General features: G+C 34.5%; 1 protein-coding gene across 7 annotated transcripts in view; it reads right to left on the reverse strand.

Moving 5' to 3' along the window:
- Positions 1–2467: 2467 nt before the first annotated feature.
- Nol4 (nucleolar protein 4) overlaps positions 2468–26685 on the reverse strand; it is a 264138-nt gene continuing 239920 nt past the window's right edge. For 6 of the 7 annotated variants that reach the window (XM_048363200.1, XM_048363199.1, XM_048363197.1 and 3 more), the window contains 2 exons: positions 22781–22961; positions 2945–3466 (listed from right to left, as the gene is read on the reverse strand). In XM_048363200.1, coding sequence (XP_048219157.1) covers positions 3273–3466; positions 22781–22961 — 375 coding nt within the window. In that variant the 3' untranslated portion in view covers positions 2945–3272. Of the gene's footprint in view, positions 3467–22780; positions 22962–26685 lie in introns of all 7 variants that reach the window. The other variant, XM_048363202.1, reaches the window with a different exon arrangement.

The raw sequence follows: 26685 nt of genomic DNA on the forward strand, positions 1-26685 counted from the left end.
ACTTGCAAACCGAATTCAACAACATACTAAGAGCATGAACCATGATCAATTTGGTTCATCATATATGTGAATAAATAAAATTCATAACATAAAAGGAACCAAAGACAAGAATCACAGGATCATCACTACTAACTTTACAAAATTCAGCATCCTTGATAACAAAAGCCAAAAAAGGAATAGAAGAAGTGTATTTCAATATAGGAAAGACTATACAATCATCAGCCTGTAGCCAAAATCATACTAAATGGGGAAAACCTGGAATCTATAGTCTGGATGAAGACAAGGGTGTTCACTCTGACCATACTTATGAAATATAGTACAGATAGATAATTTGTTGTCATTTAGGAGTTCATCTCACCCTGGTCTTTCTGACAATTGTGGAAACATATGCTAATAGCAGTAGCCATATGTAGATCAGCATGAGATTCCCCAAAAGATTAAATACAGATCTACCTTATTACCTTACCATACCAAAATAGGTTGTGTATCTGAATGAGTGAAAATAAGCACACAAGAATGACACCTGCATATGTATGCTTATTGTAGCCCTGTTCAGAACAGTTGAGTTGGAATCTTACTAAACAAGAATGTTACCATGGAACACTACTAAAACACAAAAAAAGCAAAATTATATAATTTTAAGGAAAATAGGTGCAACTAGAATTCATGTTGAGCAAGATACTCCAAGCTTTAAATCAGATACAAAATAGTATCTAGTGCATATCACTGTTGGAAATTAACTTTACAACTTGGGGGGCAAGGAAGGTCTGGAAGAGAAAGAAGGGGAGAAAATGAGGGGGGGGGGTAACACTGTACAAAAAGAAATGTACTCATCTAGCTTATGTAACTGTAATCCCTCTGTACAATAAAATTTAAAAATAATAAAATACAGCAGCTTTTCCTACAATGATGATGGTAATCACAATCATAATGGTGGTACCCAAATAAAAACAAAAACTATCTAGGGCAGAACAATGGCAGGGTAGAAGGGAAAAGGAAAGGATACTGAAGAGTGAAGGAGATTGAAGGACATCACATATACATAGGGAAGAAAGAGGGAGCAACAGAAGACAGTGAGGCAGAAAACAATCCTCCCAAACACTGAAAATGGGAGCATGAACAAGACAGGAATGAGAACGGAATGCACAGAGTGAGCTGGCTGGAGATACACTGTATTCATGTATGGAACGATCACAATGAAATCTTTGTTATTATGAACATATGCTTACTCAAAAATAAAATAAAAATGTTAAAAGTCATACGTTTCTATGTTAATCAAGTGAAGTAGCTTCAGGTATGCTAATCCCCTTCACTTCTTCTCATAATAAATTCTTTATTAGGCTGAATGTTGAGACCACAGGGTACCTTGCAAAACTTTTCAATAATAGTTTGGCGCCTCAATATTTTTATTGGGTGTAGATGTAATATAGAAATTCATCTTTAAAAGGCAAATTGCTAAAACAAAAGTAAACATTATATCACTCAAAAAGTTTATAAGGTTTCACAATCATTTTTAAACACAGAAGTCTGTTTATTAAACCAAACAAAAACAGAGAAAATTATACCAGCCCTCAATTTTTTGAATTTTCTTTTAAATAAGCAAACTCTAAATTCACATCTTAAAAGATGTTTGTGCATCTATGTATTTCCAAAATACTCATATTTCAATAAGATTTTCACATTATATTCACCAACAGTATCACAAAAATTGTGGGGATTTTTTTTGTTTACATAACTGTAAAGAACAGTAATTCTAGAACCACTAGAAGTAGAAAGCATAGCAATGTCCACAGTTACAAGAAAAAGTGCACATTACTTGGTCACAATCACAGTCATTACTTGAAAAACTATATGTAACAAGTAGGTAAGAAATATCACTGATGCCTTCAACTCATGGTCAAAAACCGAATGACATAAATTTTACATGAAATAAGGCAAACTCAGGAATTCACAAAGAATTTGTAACCCAATCAAAGCTAAACAACAGAAAAAGGAAATTGTACCAGAAGCATGAACTAAGGTACTTCTTCCTAAATATTTTAAAAATAGGCTCGCTTCAGTGCACAAAGAAAACACCACTCATGAGTAGCTAAGACTAGAAAAAGAAGAAAGAAGGGCAAAGTATGTTAAGTAGGAAGGAACAGTTCTTTGTAAGTCGCAGCTGCATCCTCTGAGGAGTTCTTTATTTTTAGCTAAGACTGTAAATTATACAAATCATATCAGGAGGCATGACGGGTCTTTTTTGGAAAGTATTTTCTGAAAGAGAGAAAGGAAAAGAAAACTACACACAAGAGTGCAAAATTTCAGATTGTCACTTGCAACCTCGTAACATTCAGTCATCTACATCCAATTGCTGCTCCAGGCATTCTTGTGAGCCAGCAGGGGCCCACAGGAGTGAGCAGCTCCAAGGAAACCAAGGTGTGATCCTTTTCCAGCACAGCTTTTTTAGTGTTTAAGAAATTTCTGTGATGAAAACTGCTAGGGTAAGGTTGCAGTATGGCATGGGCGTTTTGAGATCAGCATAAGTGCAGAAATGCAGGCCTCTCTTGCAAGTAGTTCCTGATGTGATGAGTTAAAGAACGGAGGAAAGAGATTTTCCAGCATTGACTGTTAGTAATTTTTTTTTGTTTTTGTAGAAAGAATTTGGAAAGAGGAGAAGGCAAAAGGGATGTGGAAAAGGTACTTACAATAGTTTCTCAAAACAGTTCTCTTTTAGGATCTATGAAAAAGATACCAAAGTAAAAATGACAATTCTGAATGCAAAACAAGTTTTCTCTTATAAAAATTACTTATTTGTTTTTAAAATACAAGATCCTTTTCATGGTTGTTATATCCTGTAGCAACAAGAAATTTGGCTTTTTTTTTTGTTTTTGCCAGATACTTCAGCTTTCAGTCCATTGAGTCAGTAGCAGATTCCACTAATATTTCATTTCACTTGGACCTTGAACTTTTTTTTTACACCACAAGTTTCTCTTCTGTTTTATCCTTGAATTAAGAAATGTAGCCTGTGTTGCCCATGATATTTATGCTGGATACATTAAAATGAAAAGCAATAGGCTGGAGACATTTAAATATCTCAAGTACTTCAGAGGCCAGAGTTCCTTTGAAGCACCTTAACACATCACTTTATGGACCAAGGACAATATGGCATTTTGGAAGTATTTCTCTTAAAAGATTGTGCAGCAAGACCAGAAATATCTCTGCTGGGAAATCAAAATGTCATTAGTGGAAACTGCAAATTTAGAACTCAGTGAATACGGTCATCACTTGACTCAGTTCTGTTGTAAAATGAGATTTTCCAGTTCGTCTGCAGAACGCAATAAAAATGCAGCCGATTCTCGATATCCTGCAACCAGCTGTCTCACAGCATTGATTTCGGTCGGACTCAGCTGAGGTCTGGAGCTGGAACTGCTGGAGGATCCTGAGCTTGTCGCCAACTGCCTCTTCATGCTGAGATCAGTGGGTCCTAAAGAAAAATAATGGCAAAATTACACACGAGTAAATTTGATTCTAGGGCCTTGGGTATGGGTACTGTGGAAATTGTTGAAGTAATTCATGTGTTCTTTCACAAGATTGTGATATCTTATTTATCATAGACAGATGCTTTTAGAAAGACAAGAGAAATAAGATGCTACATGAGTAGCTGAGGGAAATTTGTTTCTAGTGACTTGAACAAGCTGGACAATCACTTGTTACTATCAAGAATAATGAAGGTCTTTGAAGGTATGTTGCTTGGTCAATGATAAGACACAATTTGGTGGCATTGTGCTGTTGAACTCAGGGCTTTGTGCCTGTTCTGCAGGCACTCTAACATATGAGATACCTCCAGCCCCCATCATTACTTTTCAAATAGGGTCTCATATGTATTCATTGACTGGTCTAGGCTGTAATCTTCCTATTTATAATTCTCTCCTAGATAGGATAACATGCCACTACATCCAGCTATTGATTGACATGGGGCTGGGAAGAGGGGTTGTCCCACTTTTAGGTCTAGGCTAACCTTGAATAGTGATCCTTGTCATCTCCATGTCCTGGTTAGCTAGGAGTATAGGTAAGAATCACTAGTGCCTAGTCCATAACATTTAGTTTTAAGACTATTGTGCATGTATTACAGAAGCATCTTCTTACAATAGAAAAAAATGGAAATGACAAATATTTTTTCTTCGCTGCATTAGCATATAACATAAATATATTAATAACATATTCAATAACAATATATAATAATAAATATATTAATAATATAATAATAAATTATCTTCTATTAAAAAACACCATTTATAGTGAACTCTGTCACTGATAAATAAACAATAAATATCTCAGTGCCAAAATGATAGAAAGCTTTTCCCGAAGATTAACACTTCGGCCAAAATTTGGTAGTGTGTTCTTTAAAGTCTGACAAACTGAGTCTGAAATTATATTAATAACATCTTTCAATGTTTTGCTAACAGCTCTTAAGGACAAAGTAAGTTTAAAAGGAGAAAGCTGAGGACTGTCAGGCTTCAGTGATGTGTTTAGAAATGCATACTGAAGCAGCACTACAAGGACTTGATATAGGATTGTTTTTAAACCTTCAGATTGGTAATCTCTGCAGGTTGATTACAATTGAAAAATTAGATTACGATTAGATTAGAAAATATTAGATTACAATTTGCATTTGAAAGGTAATAAGTACATGGCTAGTGCAAATAAAACCCAAGTAGGTTCTGCTCTATAGATTGTTAAAGCCACTTTAACAATGTTTGTCTAAAATACATTCATATGCCCTACCTTTTTCTTATATGCTAGCACATCTTTGGTTTTATTTAAGGTTTTACTTAAAAACAATGAAGTTATTCAAACATATTTCATTTAGACATTTGCATTGAGAAAATGATTCACAATTTGATTACCATGGGATTATAAAATTGGATTGTCTATTTTTAGTTATTATCTATTATTTAAACATTTCTTATAGTTATTAAAATTTCAGTGGTTGCTAAATTTAGAATTATTGAATAAATTGCTAGATACATTAAGTCACACTTCCAAATTATAATGATCTATGATTTGAATATATTTAAAAAGAATATCCCTAAATATGAACACATTTTCCTATAATGGAATTTGCTTTGTGAACTAAAAGAACTAAAACAAAGAATGTGCTTTCCATTTTGAGTCTCCTTGAGAATGGAGACAGGTCAGGACCCAGCCCCACACCAACCTCTTCCATGAAGAAGATGGATGTCCCATGAGAAAGAAATAGCTCTACTTAGAATTTAATTAGAGCAGAGACAAGACCTGCACACAAGAACTCTGACATCTGAGGGAACCTCCCTTCTTCATCTGTAGTGGCCTTTCAAAGCTTTGAATTTTCTAACAGAAGTTAGCATCTGCTATTTGTAAAAATCACATTATTGAAGAAAACAAGCTCAAAGAAGTGTGGGTTCTTGCACTTGCAGAAGTGAATTGCTTTAAACCTGTATTCAAGCAAATTATTAATTAAAGTGGTTGAGCATGTTTTTGTAAACAATCATGATCTCACAGAGTTTGATTGGTAAAAGAACACAACTTAAATTCTGTTTTATTCTTCCCATTCAAGAAGTTTAGTCTTAGTATACCTTTTTAAATTTTTGGCCCTGGAGTTAGAACAGAGACAATTACTCTTGCTAGGCAAGCACTCTTCCTGGGAGCCACTTTCCTACCTCTTTTTTATTTTAGTTATTTTTCTGGTAGGGTTTTGAATTTTTGCCTTGGCTGGCCTCAAACTCCACATATTTGGAATTACAGATATCCATCATCATACCAACTTATTATTTGAGATTTGTTCCTGATAATATCTTGCCTAGATCGGCTCTGAACTGTGATACTCAATACTTCCAAAGTAGATGCGATTCTAACAACTCAACAACAACAACAGCAGCAATAAAACAACCATAAAGAACAATTTTTATGAATATTAATGGAAAACTCCTTAATAAAGTACTTTCCAGCCATATTCTACAACTAATCAAAAAGATCATACACTGGGACTAAACAGTATTTATCCCAAAGATGCAAGGCTGGTTCAATATATGTGAATCAATCAATGGAATACAACATATCAACAGGACTAAAGATAAAAATCACATGCTCAAACAAATCTAACATTCTAATATGATAAAAGTTCTGGAGACACTAGGAAAGGTGTGGCATTTTTCAACATGATAAAGGCTGTTTATGACAAACCTAGAGCCAGCACCATAATTTGTTAAAAATTAAAAAAAATTGTAAAACTTGTAGGTGGTGACAGGAGGTAAAAACTGTGAGAGAGTGAGGAAAGGAGTGACATGGTTCAAAAGGAGATATATTCATTCCCTAACTTACGTACCTATAAGCCCTCTGTACATCACCGCTACAATCACAGTAGATATATTTTCCCTGTAGTTTTTTATTTTAAATTTTATTGTAAATGTAATATACAGAGAGGTTACAGTTACAGTAGTCAAATAAAAAGTACATTTCCTTTTGAACAGTAAAGAGGAACAAACTTCCTCTTAAATCAGGAATAAGATAAAGATGTTCAATTTGTCCACTCCTTTGCAATATAATATGGAATTCCAAGCCAGAGAAATAAGGCAAAGAAAAGACATGAAGGGTGTCCAAATAGGGAAAAAAGAAGTGAAGCTGTTACTATTTGCAGATGACATGATCCTATATCTACCACCCAAGCTCTTAGAGCTGATAAAAAAACTCAGGCAAAAGAGAAAGCCATGAAATCAATCCACATACAGCTTTTCTGTATGTCTATAATGAAAAGATCAAGACTGACATTAGGAAAGCAACTCCATTTGCAACAGTTTCAAAAAAAGAAAAGAAATACTAGAAATCAGTCTAACCAAGGGCCTCTACAATAAAAGCTATAATATTTTGAAGAAAAAAAGCTGAAGAAGAATTTGGCAAGTAGAAAGATTTCCCATATTCCTGAACTGGCAGAATTAATCTGTAAAAATGACAATACTGCTTGAGGCAATCTACAACTCCAATGTAATAACTGTGGAAACACCAGTATCATTTTTCACAGAGAGAAAAATATCATCGAAAAATTTGTGTAGAGTCACAAAAGGCCTTGAGTCACAAAGTCAATCCTGGGCAAAAGAGTAGTCTAGAGGTATAACAATTTCAGGTTTCAAATTGCTGTAGAGTGGTCACAAGGAATACGTTTTTGGTCCTGCCACACAAAAATACAACAGACAGCTAATTGACGGAAAAGAAGACCCAGAAATAAAACCTAGAGCCATCCAATATTTGACAAGGGAGCCAATAAAATAGGATGGAAAAAGGACAGGATCTTCAAAAATTGCTTTTGGGAAAACTAAATGTCCACATGTAGAAAACTGAAAAGGAGTCCCTGTCTGTCATCCTGAACTAATACAACTTGAAAATGATTCAAAGACCTCAAGGAAAGACCAGAAATCATGAAACTACTATAGGAAGAACTAGGAGAAACTTTGAAGTTCTTGGCACAGTCAGGAATTTTCTGAGTAAACTTTCAGGGGCTCACTAAATCAAAGACAGACTTGCAAATGGGATTTCTCAAATTCAGAAGTTTCTGCATGGCATAGGACATAGTTAAACAGGCTGAGGAAGGTTTTACAGAATGCAGGAAGATCTTTGACAGGTAAATATCACACAGTGGCCTAATATTCAGAATATACAAAGAGCACACAAGTAAGCATTTATGCCTGCAATCCTAGCTAGTCAGGAGGCTGAGATCTGAGACACCTAAAAAACAGAAGTAGAGCTCTGGCACAAATTGTTAAGAGTGATAGCCTTGAGAAAAAAAGCTCAGGGGCAGCATTCAGGGGAGGGGGGAGGTAGGGGAAAATGAGGGAGGAGGTAACAAGTTGGATAAGAAATGTACTCACTGCCTTACATATGAAACTGTAACCCCTCTGCACTTCACTTTGACAATAAAAAAATGTTTTTTTAAAAAAGAACCATTAAAAAAAAGAAAATGTGATGAATGCACACAATGAGACCTTATTCATCCATTAGGATGTGCAAAGTAATGGATGGACCTGGAAAAAAATTAAGTTTAAAGATGACCCCACTGTTTGTTTTGGTGTTCATAAAATATTACATATTTTGAACAACGCTGCTACTTACTAGTGTCTCAATGATTACATGTCATAGGATTTAAAATACTTTTTTAGTCTAAGTCTATCCAAATAACCCTCTTGAGATTCACTTTTCTTAAGATTTCATTTTAGATTGTAATCAGCTCTTTCTCAATTCTGAAAATATTCTCTAGTGATCTAATGAATACTATTAATAGATACTAACTATTCAATCATTCGCAATACATTAAACCTCCTAATAAAAAATATCAGGAATTATTAGTAACAATGACTAAGAAACCTACCTAGAATTAATGGCTTTGCTTTTTGAGCTGACTGTTGATATAACCAGTATTGTAATTTCCTCAACATTCTATGTACCACAATTGCATTAGTCAATTGTCAAGGTGATATACACAGGGCATAAAAATGGGGAGACAAAGGGTAAAAGGGGAACTATTGCAACAGCAATACTTACAGGACAATATGTAGTAAACCAACTGTACACCTGGGGTGGGACTTGGGGAGGAGGGAAGGAGAGAAAAAAATGAGAGAGGAGGTGACAAGTTTGACAAGAAATGGCCTATCATTTTTCTGATCATCTTTCTTTACTCTGTAAAAGTAAAATGAAGTTTTTTTTGTTTTGGATTTTTTTTTTTTTGCCAGTCCTGGGGCTCGGTTTAAGGGACTGAGCACTGTCCCTGGCATCTTTTTGCTCAAGGGTAGCACTCTTCCTCTTAAGTCACAGTGCTACTTCTGGCCGTTTTCTGTATATGTGGTGCTGGGGAATTGAACCCAAGGCTTTATGTATACGAGGCAAGCACTCTTGCCACTAGGCTATATTCCCAGCTCTAAAATGAACTTTCTTGATCACCTAACAAGTTGTCCATTTGAAAACTAAATTTAGTTACAAACTAAATTTCATTTACTAAATATATTTTAATTAAGAAATATGTTATCTTACTACATTTTTGCCAAAGAGAAACAATGAACTATAAAACTTGCATGTCTTGACTAAATTAGCTAATGTATATAAATCATCTATGACATCTATGCAGTGTTACAAGGGAAGATCCTTTAATGTTAATTCCCTTCACCTGACACTTGAGTATTTGTGAAAGGGCTGAAAGATATCTAAAACATCACACAAAACATACAGTAGTACATTCAACATGCTAATGAATTGCATTTATATTCACAAGTTTAATTTCACTGTTATTTGCCTTTGTAATAATTTTCATGATAGGATTACAGTGGCTTCATAAAATGAGCAGAAGCGCTTTCTATGGTTACTTTTTTCCTTTGGTTTTCGATTTCTTTGTCTGAAGTGAAGATTAAATAGTTTTTCAGGTTTTGGTAAAAACCATTTGTAAAACTATCAGAGTTTGATACTTTTAATGGACAGATTTTTAAAATATTGAATTTATTTGCTGACTAGAGATTCATTTGGGATAATCATTCCTGGGTCAGTGTTGGCCAATTATGCAGTTAAAAAAGTACTCAGTATGTATCAAGATGTTAATGATTTATTATAAACTATATTTAATTTCTCTTTTATTCTTACTGTATTATGACTCATCTTTCTTGAATTATCATCACAGATATCTTTAAAGCTTAATTCCAAGAATAATTCTTTTGATTTTGCTGGTCATTTCTATTATTTCCTACTTAATTAATCTGCCCAATTCTTTTCTTTTTTAATTTCTTAGTATTGTCTCTTATCTGTTTCTAAGTTGAAATAGGATAAAGAAATGGAAATGGTAGTTACTCTGGTATTTAAATACATGTGTTGAATTGTCACAGTGTAGTTCACAAAAAATATAGTTATTTCTTGTTAAAAACAATGTCTCCTAAAAGAGGCTAGCTTATCACTTTTATATTTCTTGTAAATATGTCATTCCATAAACTGAATTCATAGTGTTTTCATAAGTATTACACATATTTGCATTTAACAACATTTAAATACAAACAAATATTTATACCCATAAGTATTTGTATACACAATGCCACCAATATGCTAATGAACTTTTAGGTGTTGTCATTTGATGACATGGCTAATATCAGAAAGAATATGTGTAAGACTTAAAATTATCACCGTTAGATTCAATTATACTTTCGTCAGTTACCTGTTTTTCTCTTCTATCTATTGTCTTAGAATAGAAATATTTTTATTTGCCTATGATTTTGAATATGCCATTTTCTCACTTTATTAGCTTCTCTTTTATTACTTTTCAGTTCAGTTAGACACACTGATTTCTAGACAATGGTTATTTTTTTACTGCATCAGTCCTTTTATTATTAAACAATACTCTAAATTATTGTGCTAAAGACAGTTGTTAGCTTATTAACCTAAACATACAGACAAATCTTCTTTCACTACTTCTGCAAGTTTATAATTTCTGTGGTTCTGCTAGTATAAGGTCAGAGTTTGCTCCATCTTCAGAGAAGTTAAGCTTTGATTAGGAGAAAATGTTATATGTCTTTTGTCATTGGGAGCTATACTTTCTCTGTGGCTTAGTTCAAATTGCATTCATTTCTATCTCACACATTTGTGTCTTGTTGAAGTCTCCTACAATTGTGCTTCCATGTGCTTTAAACTTCTTCACACCATTAGATTTTTCCCTTTTGATTTAATAAACATGGATGCATCAACATTAAGTAACCCAAATAGTTGTTTTCCTATAAGGTATACAACAAGTGCTAAGATACATGTTCTAGCAGTTTTTAAATGCACCAAGCGCAGTTTGTCTATCACTTTTAGGCTAGGTATCTGTTTAAGGTATAAGAAGAAAAAAGAAGTAGTTAATTTAACTTTCTATTCACCAAATTTCTAGTTTGCTTTCTAGTAAAGCTGAGGATTATTCACATGCAAAAACTAGTCAGTGGTGGTTCATGCCTGCCCGCTTATAAGCCTAGGTACTCAGAAGGCTCAGATCTGAGGATCACAGTATAACAAAGCCCTTGAGACTCTTATTTCCAATTAACCACCAGATGGAAGTGGTGCTATGGCTTAAGTGGTAGAACACTACCCTTGAGGTGAAAAGCTCAGCGACAGCACCCAGGCCCAGAGTTCATGCCCCAAGACTGATTAAAAAAAAAAAAAGAAAAAAAGCATCTTTTCCAATTAACCACCAGAAATCAGAAGAGGTGCTGTGGCTCAAAGCGGTTGAGTGCTAGCTTTGAGTGCAAAAGCTCAGGGACAATGTCCAAAGGGTTCAAGGCCTATGACCAAAAAAAAAAAAAAAATGCTGAAAATCGAAACCACAAGCAAAACATAATGCAACTCTTACAGGTTAATTTGAATACCTTTACATTCACAGACAGATTTGAAGGCCATTATGAGTCTTGAAATTTTAATTTTAGGGAGCATTGTAAGTATCAGTATCCCCTACCCTGATTTTGTTGAATCTTTTAATAGCTCAAAACTCCAATCTCTGAGACCTGCCTGTAAAAGTTCTATTTTCTATTAATGTGTGCGTGTAGGGAAGGGAAATTATCAGGGGTTTATGTCTGCCAGTCATATGTTCCACAACTTGATCCATGCCCCAGACCTTTATGGCGTTACTTTTTTGGATAGGGTCTCCAACTTTCTATGCAAGACTGACCTTGGGCTGTGATCCTCTTACTCATTTCTCCCTTGTTGTTGAAATTACTTGTCTGAAACTGAGCTTTTTTACACTGCTGAGATGTCATTTCACTTTTTGGCTGGAGCTGACCTTGAACTTTTCAATCTTACTGATCTACTTCCTGAATGCCTGGAATTTCAGGCATATGCCAACAAGGCTGTTAAGACAGCAGTTTTAGCAATTCATGAATGAAAGAATCTTAGCATGCTTCTGTTTCCAGCCAATTTGAGGCTGGTAGAAAAGGCAAAAATAGAACCCTACAGAGAAAGATGCAAAACTTTTAAAACTTAAGTTGAATCAAATATACTGCATAAGGGCAAAATGATCCATTCTTTAATTTTTGTACACATATACTTAAGTAATCGAAGGAATCCTTAAAAACTAGAAAATAAAATGGCCATCACAGTTTACTTTTCATTATATTGGAAAAGAATCAAATCAATTACATAAGCAAACAGATCAAACTGATTGTTCTCACAAGAAGCACAAATGTCCAATAGAAAAGTAAAGAATGTTTAACATGTTTAGCCATAAAATTTTAAACTGCAACTCAATTCCATCTTACCCTAGTCAGAATAGTCATTATAAGGAAACCAAATAAAACCAAACCAAATAAAAAGTGGCAAATGCTGGGAGAATGTGGTTTTTAAAAAGGAACTCATACATGGCTGGTAAGATGTAAATTAAGGGCAATCATTATGGAATCTATCTAGTATGGTGGTTCTTAAAAAATTCTAAAAATTAGAACTGTCATAGGATTCTGTTATATGACTCCTGGGTTAAACCCAAAGGAATCAAGTCAACATATAGTAAAGATAGCTGCACACATCATGTTTATTGCAATACTATTCTTACAGCAGCAAAATATTGAAATCAAAGTGTTCATCAACAGATGACTGGGTAAAGAAAATGTGATATTTAGGCATATATACATATAGGAATGTATGTATACATGTGTATGTATATATATAAATATATATATATCAACACACACCCATATACACATACAGCATACACTGTGGGGTAGTTTTCAGCAACAGAGGAAAAATCTGCATGATTTTTCAGGAAATAGCACTGGATATTATCACATTAAACTAAATAATCTCAATAAGGCGTTCATCACATACATTTTTTTCCTACGTGGAAGTCTAGGTTTTCAAAGGACATGAAAAGACAAGAGGGTCTCTGTGTAGAAGAACAAGGGAACCAGTGTGGGAGGATCAATTTAGTGTTCAAAGATAATAAGGATATTTTATTGACCTCAGTTTTTTCTTCTTCAGAAATTGAGTGACATGTAGCAAAGGTCAGTTTAACACTGCTGTCTTAGAAGCGGGAGTGCAAGGAGGTGCGTGGATTCTGCTACTCTTGAGCATCTTTCTTCTGTTCTTACAGTTCATAATTTAAGGTGAAGAAGAGGAAAACAGACATTCACTGTGTCGATCAAAAAATGATAGAAGTGAAACAAATAGTAGATTGTCCTTAAACTGACTTATTAAAAATTGAAATAAAACCTAGCAATTGTGGTTCTCTTGTATGTTTACAAAGAATGTCCACATTCAATTTACAATAACCCAGGACTCTGAAGGAAGCTAGAACTCATATGAAATGCAGAGTATTTATGTCAAAGATCTTCACCTCTTATCTTCTTTGTCAATATATCTTGGAAGTAAATATGAAGATTAAATAAATTTTAAGAAACAGAATATGGAGATAGATGCCTGTACTTGTCACCTCTAAGTTTTTTTTTTCAAATGTTTACAATGCTTCATGAAACATTAAGAGATTTAAATGTTAAATATATAATCATTTTTATGGACCCAGACAAATCCAGGAGTGGGAGATGTAGACAATGACTAATTCAATTTTCCTATGGAAAGTAATTTTCTTACTTCCTAGAAAGGCAGTACATGCTGAACTACCAAAGAGAGCTCCTTCCAGGGTTACAGAAGAAGCTGCCAACAGTGAATTTTAACTGGCTTGTTCAAATAGATCCCCAGAGAATGGATCAAAGTTCAAAGGAGATCCTGGAGGAAAACACTCCAGGCTAACCATAATGAGTCTGGTCACCTGAAAGCCTCTGAACTGTTTACCAGAAGAATCAAGACGGAAGGGCCTAGAATACTAATGGGAGCCTTCTTTTTCATTGCTTCTGTTCAGTGAGTAGGCACAGCATACAGTTCTCATGGGATCAAAGTTGTGCGGTAAGGCCCCTTACACTTAGGTCCAAGAATAGGCATGTAAGATGCAATTGCTAGAAGAGCTTGATCAATGTTGAACTGCAAAGCCCATTACACATGCTGGATAGGGCCAGGGGAAGCAGAGTGTCACTCAGCAATCCTTTAAGAACCTTTCTGAGAGGATCTCTGATCCACAGAAACTCAAAGATATGAAGACTCAGGAAAAAATTGGAAAGATGCTTCATTTGACTTTGCAGGTAAGTAATGCAATTTCCTTGCAATTTTTTTCAGCAAATGATTAACACAATCTTCAGTTATTAAAAAATTGAAAAATAAGCATCATTTATTTGAGCCTTTTCACATTTATATATATAATATATATATATTATACTTTATAGAAAAGCTGGAAATAAAAGGAATTCAGTGTCAAACATGCAATTACAATTCGAATACCTGGGATCTGGATCTGCTTTTCCCAAACATCACACAATTTCAGCTTGTGCCACAATTACATTCTACTTACTTATTTATTATTGTAAAGGTGATATACAGAGAGGTTATAGTTACATAAGACAGATAATGAGAACATTTCTTTTTGAAGAGTGCCCTTCTCTCGTTTTCTTCCAGTTTTTCCCTCCCATTCCCCCAATAAGTTGGGTAGTTCAGCATGTACCACCTTTCTAGGAAGCCAAAAAATTACTTTCCATAGGGAAATTGAATTAGTCATTGTCTACATTTTCCACTCCTGGTTTTGTCTGGGTCCATAAAAATGATTGTAGTCATTTTCAACATAGTGTCTACAGAGTACCACTGCTGTATTTGGTCACCATTTGTCTTAACATTTCCACGCTCTCCCCATAACCATCCTCCAAAGAGAGATAAACTTACAGATAAGACTAAAGGTACAAAAAACAAAAACACAAATGGAAGAAAAAAACATACACATCTTGTTCCATTTCTTAGAGTTCATTCCAATAAATATCACTTTATATGATCCTATGTACCATAGCTATTGAGCCTCTGTGATCCCCTTAAGAATATCATTCCTTTGGTCTCACTGTGTGAATGCGAAGAGACTTGTATGATTTATCATGCCCAGGTATATATTTTTCTCTTTTATCATCCAGTATGTCTACTTGTAGATGTATAGGAACATTCTAAGTTACAGCAAACAAGGGAAACCATGCTACTTACATTTCTTTGGGTCTTGCTTACTTCGTTTAATATAATGATTTCCAAATCTTTCCATTTCTTTACAAACTGTACAATATCATTCTTTCTGAAGAGTAGGGTTCCATTGTATATATGTATTATATACACACACATATATACATATATGTATATGCATTGGTATATATGCATACATATGTATATATACATACATGCATACACATACACATATATACACATGCATGTACATGTGTGTATATATGTATGTATGTATTTGGATTGGCTTTTCCCAAACATCACACAATTTCAGCTTGTGTCACAAATTCGTTTAAAGTTTGTGTCTAGTTTTAAACCAATGTGAGCCTATTTTAGAATTACCAATGTCTATGTTACAAAATGTATATGAATTAGCTTTACTCAGCGTCTCCAAATACCTGAAAGTTTCTTTTTTAAAAGCCAAGCAGTGAGAAGTAAAAGTATTGCTATTTAAGGATATTAAATATTAATCACATCACTTGAAATATCCCACAAAGTTGCCAAGTCACCCCATTTATTTCATTGAGAAGTGATCAATAATTAAATACAGTAAAACCAGTGAGATAAACGTAGGAAACATTTCCTGCAATAACAAACCACACAGAGGCCAATATAATGGTGTGAATCTGGAATGTCTACTAGACATTTCTGCAAGATGGGAGTTCTCCTCTGTGCTGTTCAATACAGTGGCCTTTGGGTATTGAATGTTTGAGATCCCATAACAATGGAGGATCTGAGTTTAAATTTGAATTCAATTTTAGCACATTTCTGCTTCAAGAATCAGATTTGGCTAGTGGCTCTCATGCTGAGTAGTACAGATCTAAATAGACCTGTATTTGAAAGAGAAAACAAACAGAATGAGGATAGAGTTTCAAGAAGAAACTGTCCTGATTAGGTCATCAAAACACACACAGGAGAAAAAAGTTGACTAAAAATAAGAAGCTAGACAAGTTGTGGAAAAACATCTAAACCTAATACATTTTAATGTTTTGTAAACCAAGTTTCACCATGTGTAGTAGAATGTACTTTGATGACTCACTCAGGCTTAATTGGACCTCTATTGAGATATAGTAACTCCATAATCCCAATTAAGTTGCTGCAATTAGATCATAGTAACCTTTCTTGCCATAATATCTTATCATCAGCCATACAAAGAGCCACCTATTCACTATAGGGGATCATTTCAGTCTCTGAATCACGTTTAGTCTCCGTTTTGTAAACATTGTCTTTGGATAAGGAAGTTTTATGTAAGGGCCACGTATAATTTCATAAACAGAATCATCCAGCTGTCTGGTGGAGCAGGATGTTAGTGGTCACCACCCCACAAAGCTGTACAAGTTCTTTGTGTCAAGATATCAAGGCAGAGAAATTCATTTAGTTGCTAAGGTAAGGTGTCCATGTCATTGGATGGCTGTGGAAATCATTTATTTCCTGAGTCAGAGGCTTAAACAGAATACATTTTAAAGTAAAATTTATGCATTTCAAAATATTTCTCTGAAATATAACACAATATTTCAATTTTTACAAACTGTGCTTGTTGGGGATTTTAAGAGAAAGAGCAAACTTCAAGAAGATTTCCTCCATTTCAACTGATTATTCTTATTCTTGTTTGGATTTAGTGAAACATTTCTGAAGAGGCATATTTTATTAGAACAACTTCTTTCATTTAGTCATTCATGTATCTAGTGTAGTACTAAATACTACTCTCTGACTGCCACCTATTCACACTGGGCCAGAGAGCAAATTCTCCTTGCCTACCCTCAAACAGTGCAGTCTAACACAGAAAAGGATGCAAGGCAGACAGGTTAAGTTATAGGAAATACGCCTCAGGTGTCATGGAAACTTACAGGAAGAAAACATAGTCAGGAACCAAGTCAAGTTAGCAGAAAGGGTGTCATAAAGAACATGACACATGATGCAAGTCATGTGCAGGAATATTATTTCTGAATGTGACAAGCCCAGAGGCATGCTTTAGGGTAAGTGGGGATGAAAAATTCACTTTTACTTTGTTATATCTGAGGTTGCTTGGGAGGTCAAGATCAAGCTGTTTGGAAGACAAATCTGAAAGCTGGGAGGGGGAGGGGGAAAATACACAGATTTGGGAGTATCTTGTATTTGAAACTATAAGATCTAATGTACCAAAGAAGAGGAGGGAAGGGGAAATGATGGTATGACAGGGAAATCCCAGCAATAAAGGACGTAAGTATTCAAAACACCTGGAAACAAAGCAGGAGAAGCAGATGTGAGAGGTTCAAGATGTAGGGGGCCTGGGTTATTATTATTCTGTATGCTAAGATTTCAGATATGACCATGAGATTCAGCAAAAGGGAAAATAATTAATTTGGCAGTAAGCAGTCACTAATTAATTTATTAACCAAACTCATTTCTGCAAAATGGTGGGGAGAAATGGGTTATATATGATAGACACAAGTGGTCCAGAATGGGAGCTGAGGAGAGAAGGCAGTGAATGAACAGAAGTGCTCCTTTGAAAACCTCAGATGAGAAATGTTTCCGAGTGTCGATACCTAACACTGTCTATTTACAAAGCCATTCACAACCAGTGTGAACCAATTATGGTAGGAGAGTGAGTCTGACGGCCAAGTTTCCTTAGACTCATAATGACAGGCCATTGATTAAAAGAACCTTTAAAGCCAACAATCCTGAATGTTAGCAAAGAGCAAGGATGATAACGGATGTAAAGATTGTGGCAAACAAGACATTGCCATACAAATGGTAGTTATTATGGTAATTATTATAACAATTTGGTCTTGTTAGAGTTTTTTTGTTTTTTGGTTTTTTTTGGTCTGCATATCAACCCAGTTTATATGAGAGTTGAAAAAACAAATTGAAAAGTCTGCCCCATGGAGTTTGTGGAGAGGAAACATCCCTGGCTAAATGATGCATTATGCACATAATTTAGACTTAAGGGATCCAATGAAAAAGCTGCAATGAACCACAATTGCCCTCTTTAGACAGCTCAATGTGAACTTCCTGATAGAAAAAAAGCATTCCAAAGTCCTATGCAAATGGACAGGATAATAATAGGAGGACTGGCTGCTTGCTTGCTTCTCATTTCAGTCAGATAATTTGAATAAATTCTTTATACAAATTGTAACTTCTGTCATTTTGATAATACTCCAATTTGAAAATTTGGATTGGTGGGTGCAGACCCTTGCCAGCTCTAAACAAATGGTAGTTGGCTAATGAAGGCTTTGAGGGGCTCCCTGGCACTGTTACTGGATAGAATCTTTCTTTGCCACGAAGTCTCCAACATGGGCCAGCTCTTCCCATCACCATTCTATTCAAAATTAAGCAGCAGTTTGTAAAACTGACTACAGCCATTCACTGAAAAATACCTAGGAGATGTCTTCAAGGACAGAACCTAGGGATTTTTGCATATCAAATATAAATACATAACCCACCAATCCACGCTGAACCACAACCTTCCTTTGAAAATTTTCAAAATTTTACTTCCTTGGCTTTTTTCCTCAAAAGTAACTGAATGGTCTCTCTCTCTCTCTCTCTCTCTCTCTCTCTCTCTCTCTCTCTCTCTCTCTCTCTCTTAAGTTTTTACTTATTAAGCCAATATTATTGAGCATTTAACAAGGTGTCTGGTCTTACTGAGGGGATTGTAATAGTGGACACCATAAGGTTTGTGATTTCCATGAGTGCACATTTATTTATGGGAACTTATTTGAACCCATCTGTCAGAGTTTAATGAGGACTGTGTATTCAATTTCCAAAGCATAGAAGAATCAGAGTTAGGTTTCACAGCTAGGGTATTACTTACCGAAATTTAAAGAATAGATCTGTAAGTTTCTCAAAGTAACTATTCTCCCCATTCAAATTTGTTTCTGTCAAAGTTACAATGATTTGACAAAAGAAATCTCCAAATACTGATTAAGTTAAATAAAAATGCTGTTTAAGGTGCCCTTTTACTTTCTTCTGCATTCACATTCTTCCTGCACAAAGTATAATCTGCTCGTGATAGTTATCATTACCTGTGTTTACAAGTTTCTATAAGCATCACTGGTCCTTCAATCCTTGTCTTTGGTTTTATGCCTCCAACTGTCAACACATTCTGCCTTTCTCTAATTAATGGGTTGAATTCTGCTTGTCTTTGCTTTATATATTAAGTCATAATTGTAGTTAATTCAACTTTGTCTTTTGGAAGTTGACATTGCCTTTCATACTTTGCAGACCACAGTCTTAAAATGAAGCATTCTCAAACTCAGATTGCCTAGAGTTGTCAGCCATCAGATATAATGTTGGCATCTAATAAAATGCTAATCTGTTAGGTCCCTTTTAGCTCTCAAGTTTCATGCATATGCATGTAGTTGCTTTCTCCATAATTCCAAATCTGTTACAGTGAATGACTATTTTAAGGTCTTAAACAAGAAGAAATAATAAACAAAATAATGCCATTTTTCTTTTAAAAAGTCAGAACATCTGGAGTTTCCAGAATTTATGAAGAAAGACCGTAAAATGTCAATTGTGTACATAATCAACTCAGATGCCTTCCTCTGTTTAAAACCAGCACAACTAAACACAACAAAATCAGCAAGAGTCAATACTAGTGTTATAAGTAAGCTGGTTCTTAGAGAATGAAAAAAAGCATTTATAACGTGGAATTAATTATTTCCTTTGCCAATGTTAATTTTCCTTGAGTCTTTTTACAACGATGTATGAGCAATTTTCTTTGGTTGAAGTCTAAAGCTGTTATTTATGAAGTATATTCTTTTTCTGCTTTATTATTGTAGTTTTATTATTGTTATTTCAACTCAGTTACCCTCTATCCAAAGCTATTGTCCAAGGAAAATCACATCGTCTTTTATGTTCAGTACACAGTACTGAAGAGTCTACTGCAGAGTCAGCTGCAGAGTCAGGACTGTTTGAAGTAGGTCTTCATTGTATTCTTTGTTTTTGTTTTTGTTTTTTTGGTACAATATGGGGTTTGAACTCAGGGCCTGGGCGCTGGTCCTGAGCTTTTTTCCTCAAGGCTAGTACTCTACCACTTGAGGTACAGCTCCACTTCCTTCATTGTACTCAAGAGACTTCTAATCAAATGAAAGAATAAATGACATAAATATTCCTAAACCCACATTTTTTTTACCTTGAGCAAGTCAACTAACATTCTAGGTGTCTTTCTTTATTATTTTTTAAATAAAGAAATTGCGATGAAATGAATCCTCAACCTCCTTTTCAGGTTCTACTTTCTATGATATTGAAGGTTTTGGGGGGAAAACTTCCAAACAAATGTATCTTACCTTAATATTATTCTGTATTCAAACTGTAAATTTATACTAGTGCATACCTGGTATTGATGACGTTTCCAATTTGACTCTTGAGTGTCATCACACTATATAGTTCAAGAATAGACATCAAGAGAGTATAATTGTGTGTAGATGTGTGCCCTGTATTACATTCTTCACCGAATAAATCAGGATGCAATGAGTATAATTATGTCTGACTAATATGGAGATTTGACTTTTTTTGTAAAAGATGAACAAGAAATAACTGATTAGAGTAGAAAACAGGTCATAAAAACTTGAAGGTCATAGATCTTCAGGCAGAAAGAGCAGGATAATGTTATCTCCTTACAAACAGTGAGAATCCAACTTAGAGATGTAAATAGTGAAGCACTCTTGAGAAAACCCTTGACTTATTTCTAGTTTGTAAAGAAAGGTGATTTTTCTGAAGCATGGCTCTTTCACACTGTCATCTCTTCTCACCTCTAATAAAGACAGAGCACATCCACTTCAAAATTTCAAACTCAAATTAGTCTTTGTTCATTAGGTATTTTCAGTGTAGACAAAAAATATACTTCTTAAGACAAAGGAATACGGTCAGTTCCACTACCATTTCAAATACAAAATCCCAGGCGTTTGGTTAACCTGTGGGTTTTATAACTATTCATGATATTTTTCCCCTATCAAAAATTTAGGTTTTCACTAACTCCAACTGAATTGCAAATTTGTTTTAAACTAAAATACAGAAGCAATATTCTTAAAATAATAGTGTGATTACTGGAAATCATTGTAAAGTATTATCACTGGCTTAAATACCTGGCAGTATCAAGTTATGGTGCTTGAAATTGCTTTGGAAAGGTTCAGTCTATGGAACTATGTCAGTAACTAATTAAACAAATTTCACCTTTATTACTTTTCTTATTATTTTAAGGTGCTCTAACATTCTTATAATTGTATAAACATGCTATTGTTGCAAAGCTAAGTTATCAAAAATCCTGTATAAAACACAACTATATTCAAAAAATTGTGCATTCTCTGCCTCCCTTTATAATCCTCATTCTTATCTCTATGTAAACTTTTTAAAAAAAATTATGGCCTATACACACATTTCTAGAAATCTTCATTTCATAAGTGTTAGCATTCAGTATGTGCTTTTCACCTCACAGAATCAGCTGTATAATAATATATAAGGATATTTTCCATTGCTTTTCATAGATAACTGTGACATTCTTGTTTGAATACAAGCTAATAATCAATCAGCCACCTATTGATGAACTTTTTATTGATAACACTTTGCTTTGCATTTCCAAATAACACTGTAATGACTACTCTTGCATGCATTTCTGCTTTGTACATTTATCAATGTGCTTTGGAGATTGAATACTAACAAGATTATTGGGTCAAGTGTTAAGTGTATATTGAATTTTTCTCAGATACTATCAAATTTCACTTGTACTTTTCTTCATTTCTACAAGCAATGCACAGTTGCATGTCTTTCATCAGTGAGTGGTAGTAAATATATGTGTGTGTTCGTGCGTGTGTATATATATACATATATGTACATATATATGTATGTACATATGTGTGTGAGTGTATATATATATACATATATATGACTCTTAACCTGACTTGTATAGTTAGGCCTTCATATTTCTTGTCTTTGCTTGTTTTGGAACTTAAGACTGAACTCTGAATACTTGTAAGAGAACCATATTGTCTACTACTAGTTTAGTTGTAGAGCTGTGTGTTATACCCCAGTCCTTCCTTGTCCTTTTAATATTAATATTTTAGGTACATTTTTTCTTATTTGGAAAACTTGTTTAGAAAAACTTATTTGGAAAACATCGTGTCACATCAATTAAAAAAAAAAACTACCCTAAGAACTTACTTATCACCCCTGGAAAAGGCACTACTCACTGCTGATGAACTTCTCCATTATCACTGAGAAATGGATGAACGGGAGCCCTGCCTCCTTTCACTTCATATCCTCCTAGTCATAACCAAGTATGTCTCTGTGATAAAAGGTTCTATTTCTTCAGAATTTCCAAGTCAAAAACCATTATGAATACCAAGCAAATGCACTATTTTTGATGAACAGTATTTTACAGCACTGGAGACAGAACGTATCACTATTTAAGAAAATAAAACATTTGTTTTTTTTCTCCAGTTAAGCTTGTTTTTGTCTATGAAGAATAAAATAGCAATCCTTCAGTTGCATAATAGTGCTGCTACTCTTACAGAAACAACCAAAGAAGGAGCTGTCCATGTAAAGAGGCATATGTTATGTTTTAAATGTCCATGTTTTTACCACATTGGCATTGACATTTACTCTTAATGATGCATCCACTTTCTTGTTTTTGTTTTTTTTTTTCTATTTTTTCACTTTCTTGTTGAAAAATATTTACCACTCCCAAATGGACACACCACATGCAATCTACAAGACTCACCACTACTGGAAGCATCATTCAGGTTCATCAGTCCTCCCCCGAGCCCTCTGTAACTATGGTAACTGTAGGTCCCATTTCCATTGATGTACAACACTTCCTGTGAGCCTGGAACAGTTGAAGTCGAATAAGCAGCTTGCGTAGTCTCTGACTTACACTGTTTGTCAGCAGGTGCAGGTTCATCCTGCAATGACAGATAGCACGCCATTATTTATCATATCACAATGTGATTTCACCTTGAAAAGGATTAGTTTATTGCCATTTACACATCTGCATTGAGTAAGAGAACTCTTTAGAGTAAATGTTAGGTGAACTCATATGCATATTTTCCAGACCTTAGCTAAAAAAATAAAAGAGCAAAGTAGCAATGTGTGCAGAGTAGGTGGAACAATTGATTATTTACAACTAAATATAAAGTCATATCAAGAGAGTGATTCACTGTAGCCCAGAAGTAACCCACCTGCCCATTAGCAGAGTAATGGATAGAGGGAGCCTAGTGCACACATACTAAAGAATAGTATAGAATCATAAAAAAGAAAACCCAGTGCTATAGTATAGCATAGAAGAAATTTCAGGACATTGTGCTAAATGGCATAGGCTGACACCAAGAAGCAAGTTGTGCAGGAATGCTGCTCACTGGACACTATGTTGAAAATGAATTCTAACACTTGTGGGTAGGAACAGGAGGGAAAAACTTGGAGAGAGCAAGAGAAAGGGTGACACTGTCCAAAAAGAAATGAATTCATTGCCTGACTTATATAATTGTAACCCCTGTATCCATCATCTTTATAATAAAAATAAAAAACCTGCAAAAAGCAGAGGTTGCATGACTCCATTTTTATACCTAATCTACTTTACTTCCAGAAACATAGGATGTGGTTGGTATTCAATGCTGATGTGGGAGAGACAGGTAATGAGTCTGGGGGTGCAACATCTCAGTCATGCGGGGCAATAGAAAATGGTCATGGAAATCTGCTGGGTAACAATTGGCATGTGGTTGAAAATATTGTATTGTATTCTTGGAAATTGATGAGACGCTGAATTTTATGCTGAAAGTATAGTTTTATAAAACAGATTAGGCTTTAAAATTGCAGGACGAGAAATTACCAGGGGGAGGAAAAGAAATACCTAACAAGATTTAAGTTCCCTGAAACCTTTATTATATCCTTCCATTTTTCCTTTCTTCTCCATTTCCCCTTCCTATTTCCATCTCACTTTTCCCTTCTCTCCTCCCCTTCCCTATTTCCTTCCTCCTATTCTTCGCTCCTTCCTTCCCTTATTCTTTTCCTTTTACCCTTTCTCCTTTGTTCCTTTTTATTTTATCCCTTTCGCTTGTTACACTGTAGTTCAAAAAAAGTGAAGTCTACTACTATGTCTCAGAAAGCTCTGTTATATGCATGATTAATACCTTGACAGAACCTTTCAAGTTATTATCTTTATTTTTATTTTCTTTGTTGTATGCAGGATTGAACCCAGACATTTGGTAGGCAAGTGCTCTACCTCTTGATCTATGTCCCAGCATTTTATCTCTTTAGTTTTTCCCCCACACATCTGTTCATTTGCTTCCTGATCTCCATTCCATATAGTTCCCATAACATATGCCAGCCATATCCAATCCCTTGAAGTTCTTATATTTTGAACACTGTTTGTATTCATGCATCAAGTTACTTTCACATGTTTTGGTGGCCCCGATTACTAGAAAACAGAAAACAAAATATGGAATAAGTATTCTTTATGAAGCCAGAAATATTGCTACAAAGCCAAGTATTTTTTCACATCATTAAAACATCACCAGACTTAACAGCATCACAGTGATGATTATGTCCTTGGTTGTCCGATGGATTAAACTCTAACTGACCCATTCAAGGCTCACCATTACATGCAGGGGTAGCCAGTAGACAGGTGATCTTTAGCTTTTATCTTTTCATTTCTACTAAGATTATGAAAGAATGACCATTCAGAGTTTTTAAAAATTTGGAACTTGATGACATTCAAATCTAAATGTTAGAGGCAATTATACTAGCAAGTTTTAAAACTAAATTGAAATTAAAATTTTAAATGTTAAGAAATGTACTCACTGTATTACATATGAAACTGTAACCCCTCTGTACATCACTTTGACAATAAGTAAGTTAATAAAATTTTTTAAAAGACATGAGACAATAAATTCAAATAGAAATTTCTTTGCCAAATGTTATTCTTTGAAACACAACAAAAATTATGAATCTGAAATTTATATCATGCAAATACAAACTGAATTGACATATGAACTAAAACATTTGATTACAAATTAAAATCCTGCCCTTTAAAGCATCGAATTGTCTTGATGGGTGAATTACTACAGGATCACATTTCCTGGAAGAAACTGCCTTACAGACCAGCTAAAAAAAAAAATGGCTGGTAATGCCAATCCTACTGTACTAAAAGTGTCAGGATCCATATTATTATTTTTAATTATGAAAGCTTATTTTTGCTTAAAAATACCTGAATGAGAGTTTTAATATCTTGCTTGCTATATAAGAAGATATTAAGTCTATCAAACCTACCTCTGGTCACTGGGATTTTCAGATATATTTCTGTTTGATATGTAGGCATGCAAAATATTTGGTATTTTTTGGATTTAAGACAAACATATACTACTCTTTTATTAAAGGAACTCCAGTAATCTAGTTCTAGAAATCTGGTGTTGCTGGCATGCATGACATAATCAGCAGGTCTGAGGTAAATAAATAATCATTCTCACTACCAAGTTACTGTGAACAAGAGCTATGAACCAAGAAACAGTGGTGATTCAGAAACATGGCAGCTATTGCAGTGCAAAACTAACTATTGTAAATGGAATCTTTTATTGTGCTTGCATATGATCTTACTAAAATTGGAGAAATGGAAAACAATCAAACTAGTGATGACCATATCTCATGCACTATATATAGTCTTTCATAGAAATATAGTGAAAATAATCTCCCATGTGAGGGCAGACTTCCTCCCTAAAGCAATGGGGCAACTTGATTGTGGATGACAAGTTCCCAAAATGTGTGCTAATGGACCTCGTCTTTTACAAGTAAGTTATCTTGAGCGTTTTATTATACTCATGTAAAACTTGAAAAACTCATGTGGTTTTGTTATGGATATAACATCTATCTAGTAGATTATTAAGTTGGCCTCCATGGAATTGCCTGCCTTTTAGGGAAAATGTCGTAGAGACTTCCTGTGATTGTGAGTGAGGACCTGTAGGCCTGTTTTAAGGCAACATCCTTCCTCCTTAGGCAGAAAACCATCTCTGCTTTATTCCACTTTGCACTCACAAAATCACTGCATCAAAAACATTATAGAAATCACTGTGCTGTAAAATATTCTTTCTGCAAAGACACTGAGCAAGTGGAATTTTAAAAGACAGCAGAATGTTCTACATTTCAAAGCAATTTAGGGGTACTTGGGATAGGGTTCGCCTTGAGCAGTTCCACCATTCAAGGTCTGAAAATAACTTAGAATAATAAAATAACAATAAAACTTGAGCTTACCTCTGTTCAAAATTGTCAATAAAATACACTCACAGAATAGGTTTTTATTGAGTAAGGGAGAAGACATTATCACTTCACTATTTTCTTCTTGATTATATACAAAAATTAATTGGTATTATTAAATATGCTATTTAAAATTTTTGACTCAGTCTTCCATTATCAACTATTATTCCACATGAAAATAACTGCACTGCGCAGGCAGATAATTAATCCCATTAATTATCAAAATAGACTTTACAGGGGTTATTTATCTTCAAACAAAGTTTGCATTATTAATGTTTTTAGCAGTCCACTATAAGTTGAGGAATAAAATATACAAAATTTCCAGTAAAATCTGATCCATAAATGGAAAAACCTCCCATGCTCCTGGATTGGGAGGATTAATAT

The sequence above is a fragment of the Perognathus longimembris genome, chromosome 15, assembly GCF_023159225.1.
Source record: "Perognathus longimembris pacificus isolate PPM17 chromosome 15, ASM2315922v1, whole genome shotgun sequence".
NCBI classification, from domain to species: Eukaryota; Metazoa; Chordata; class Mammalia; order Rodentia; family Heteromyidae; genus Perognathus; species Perognathus longimembris.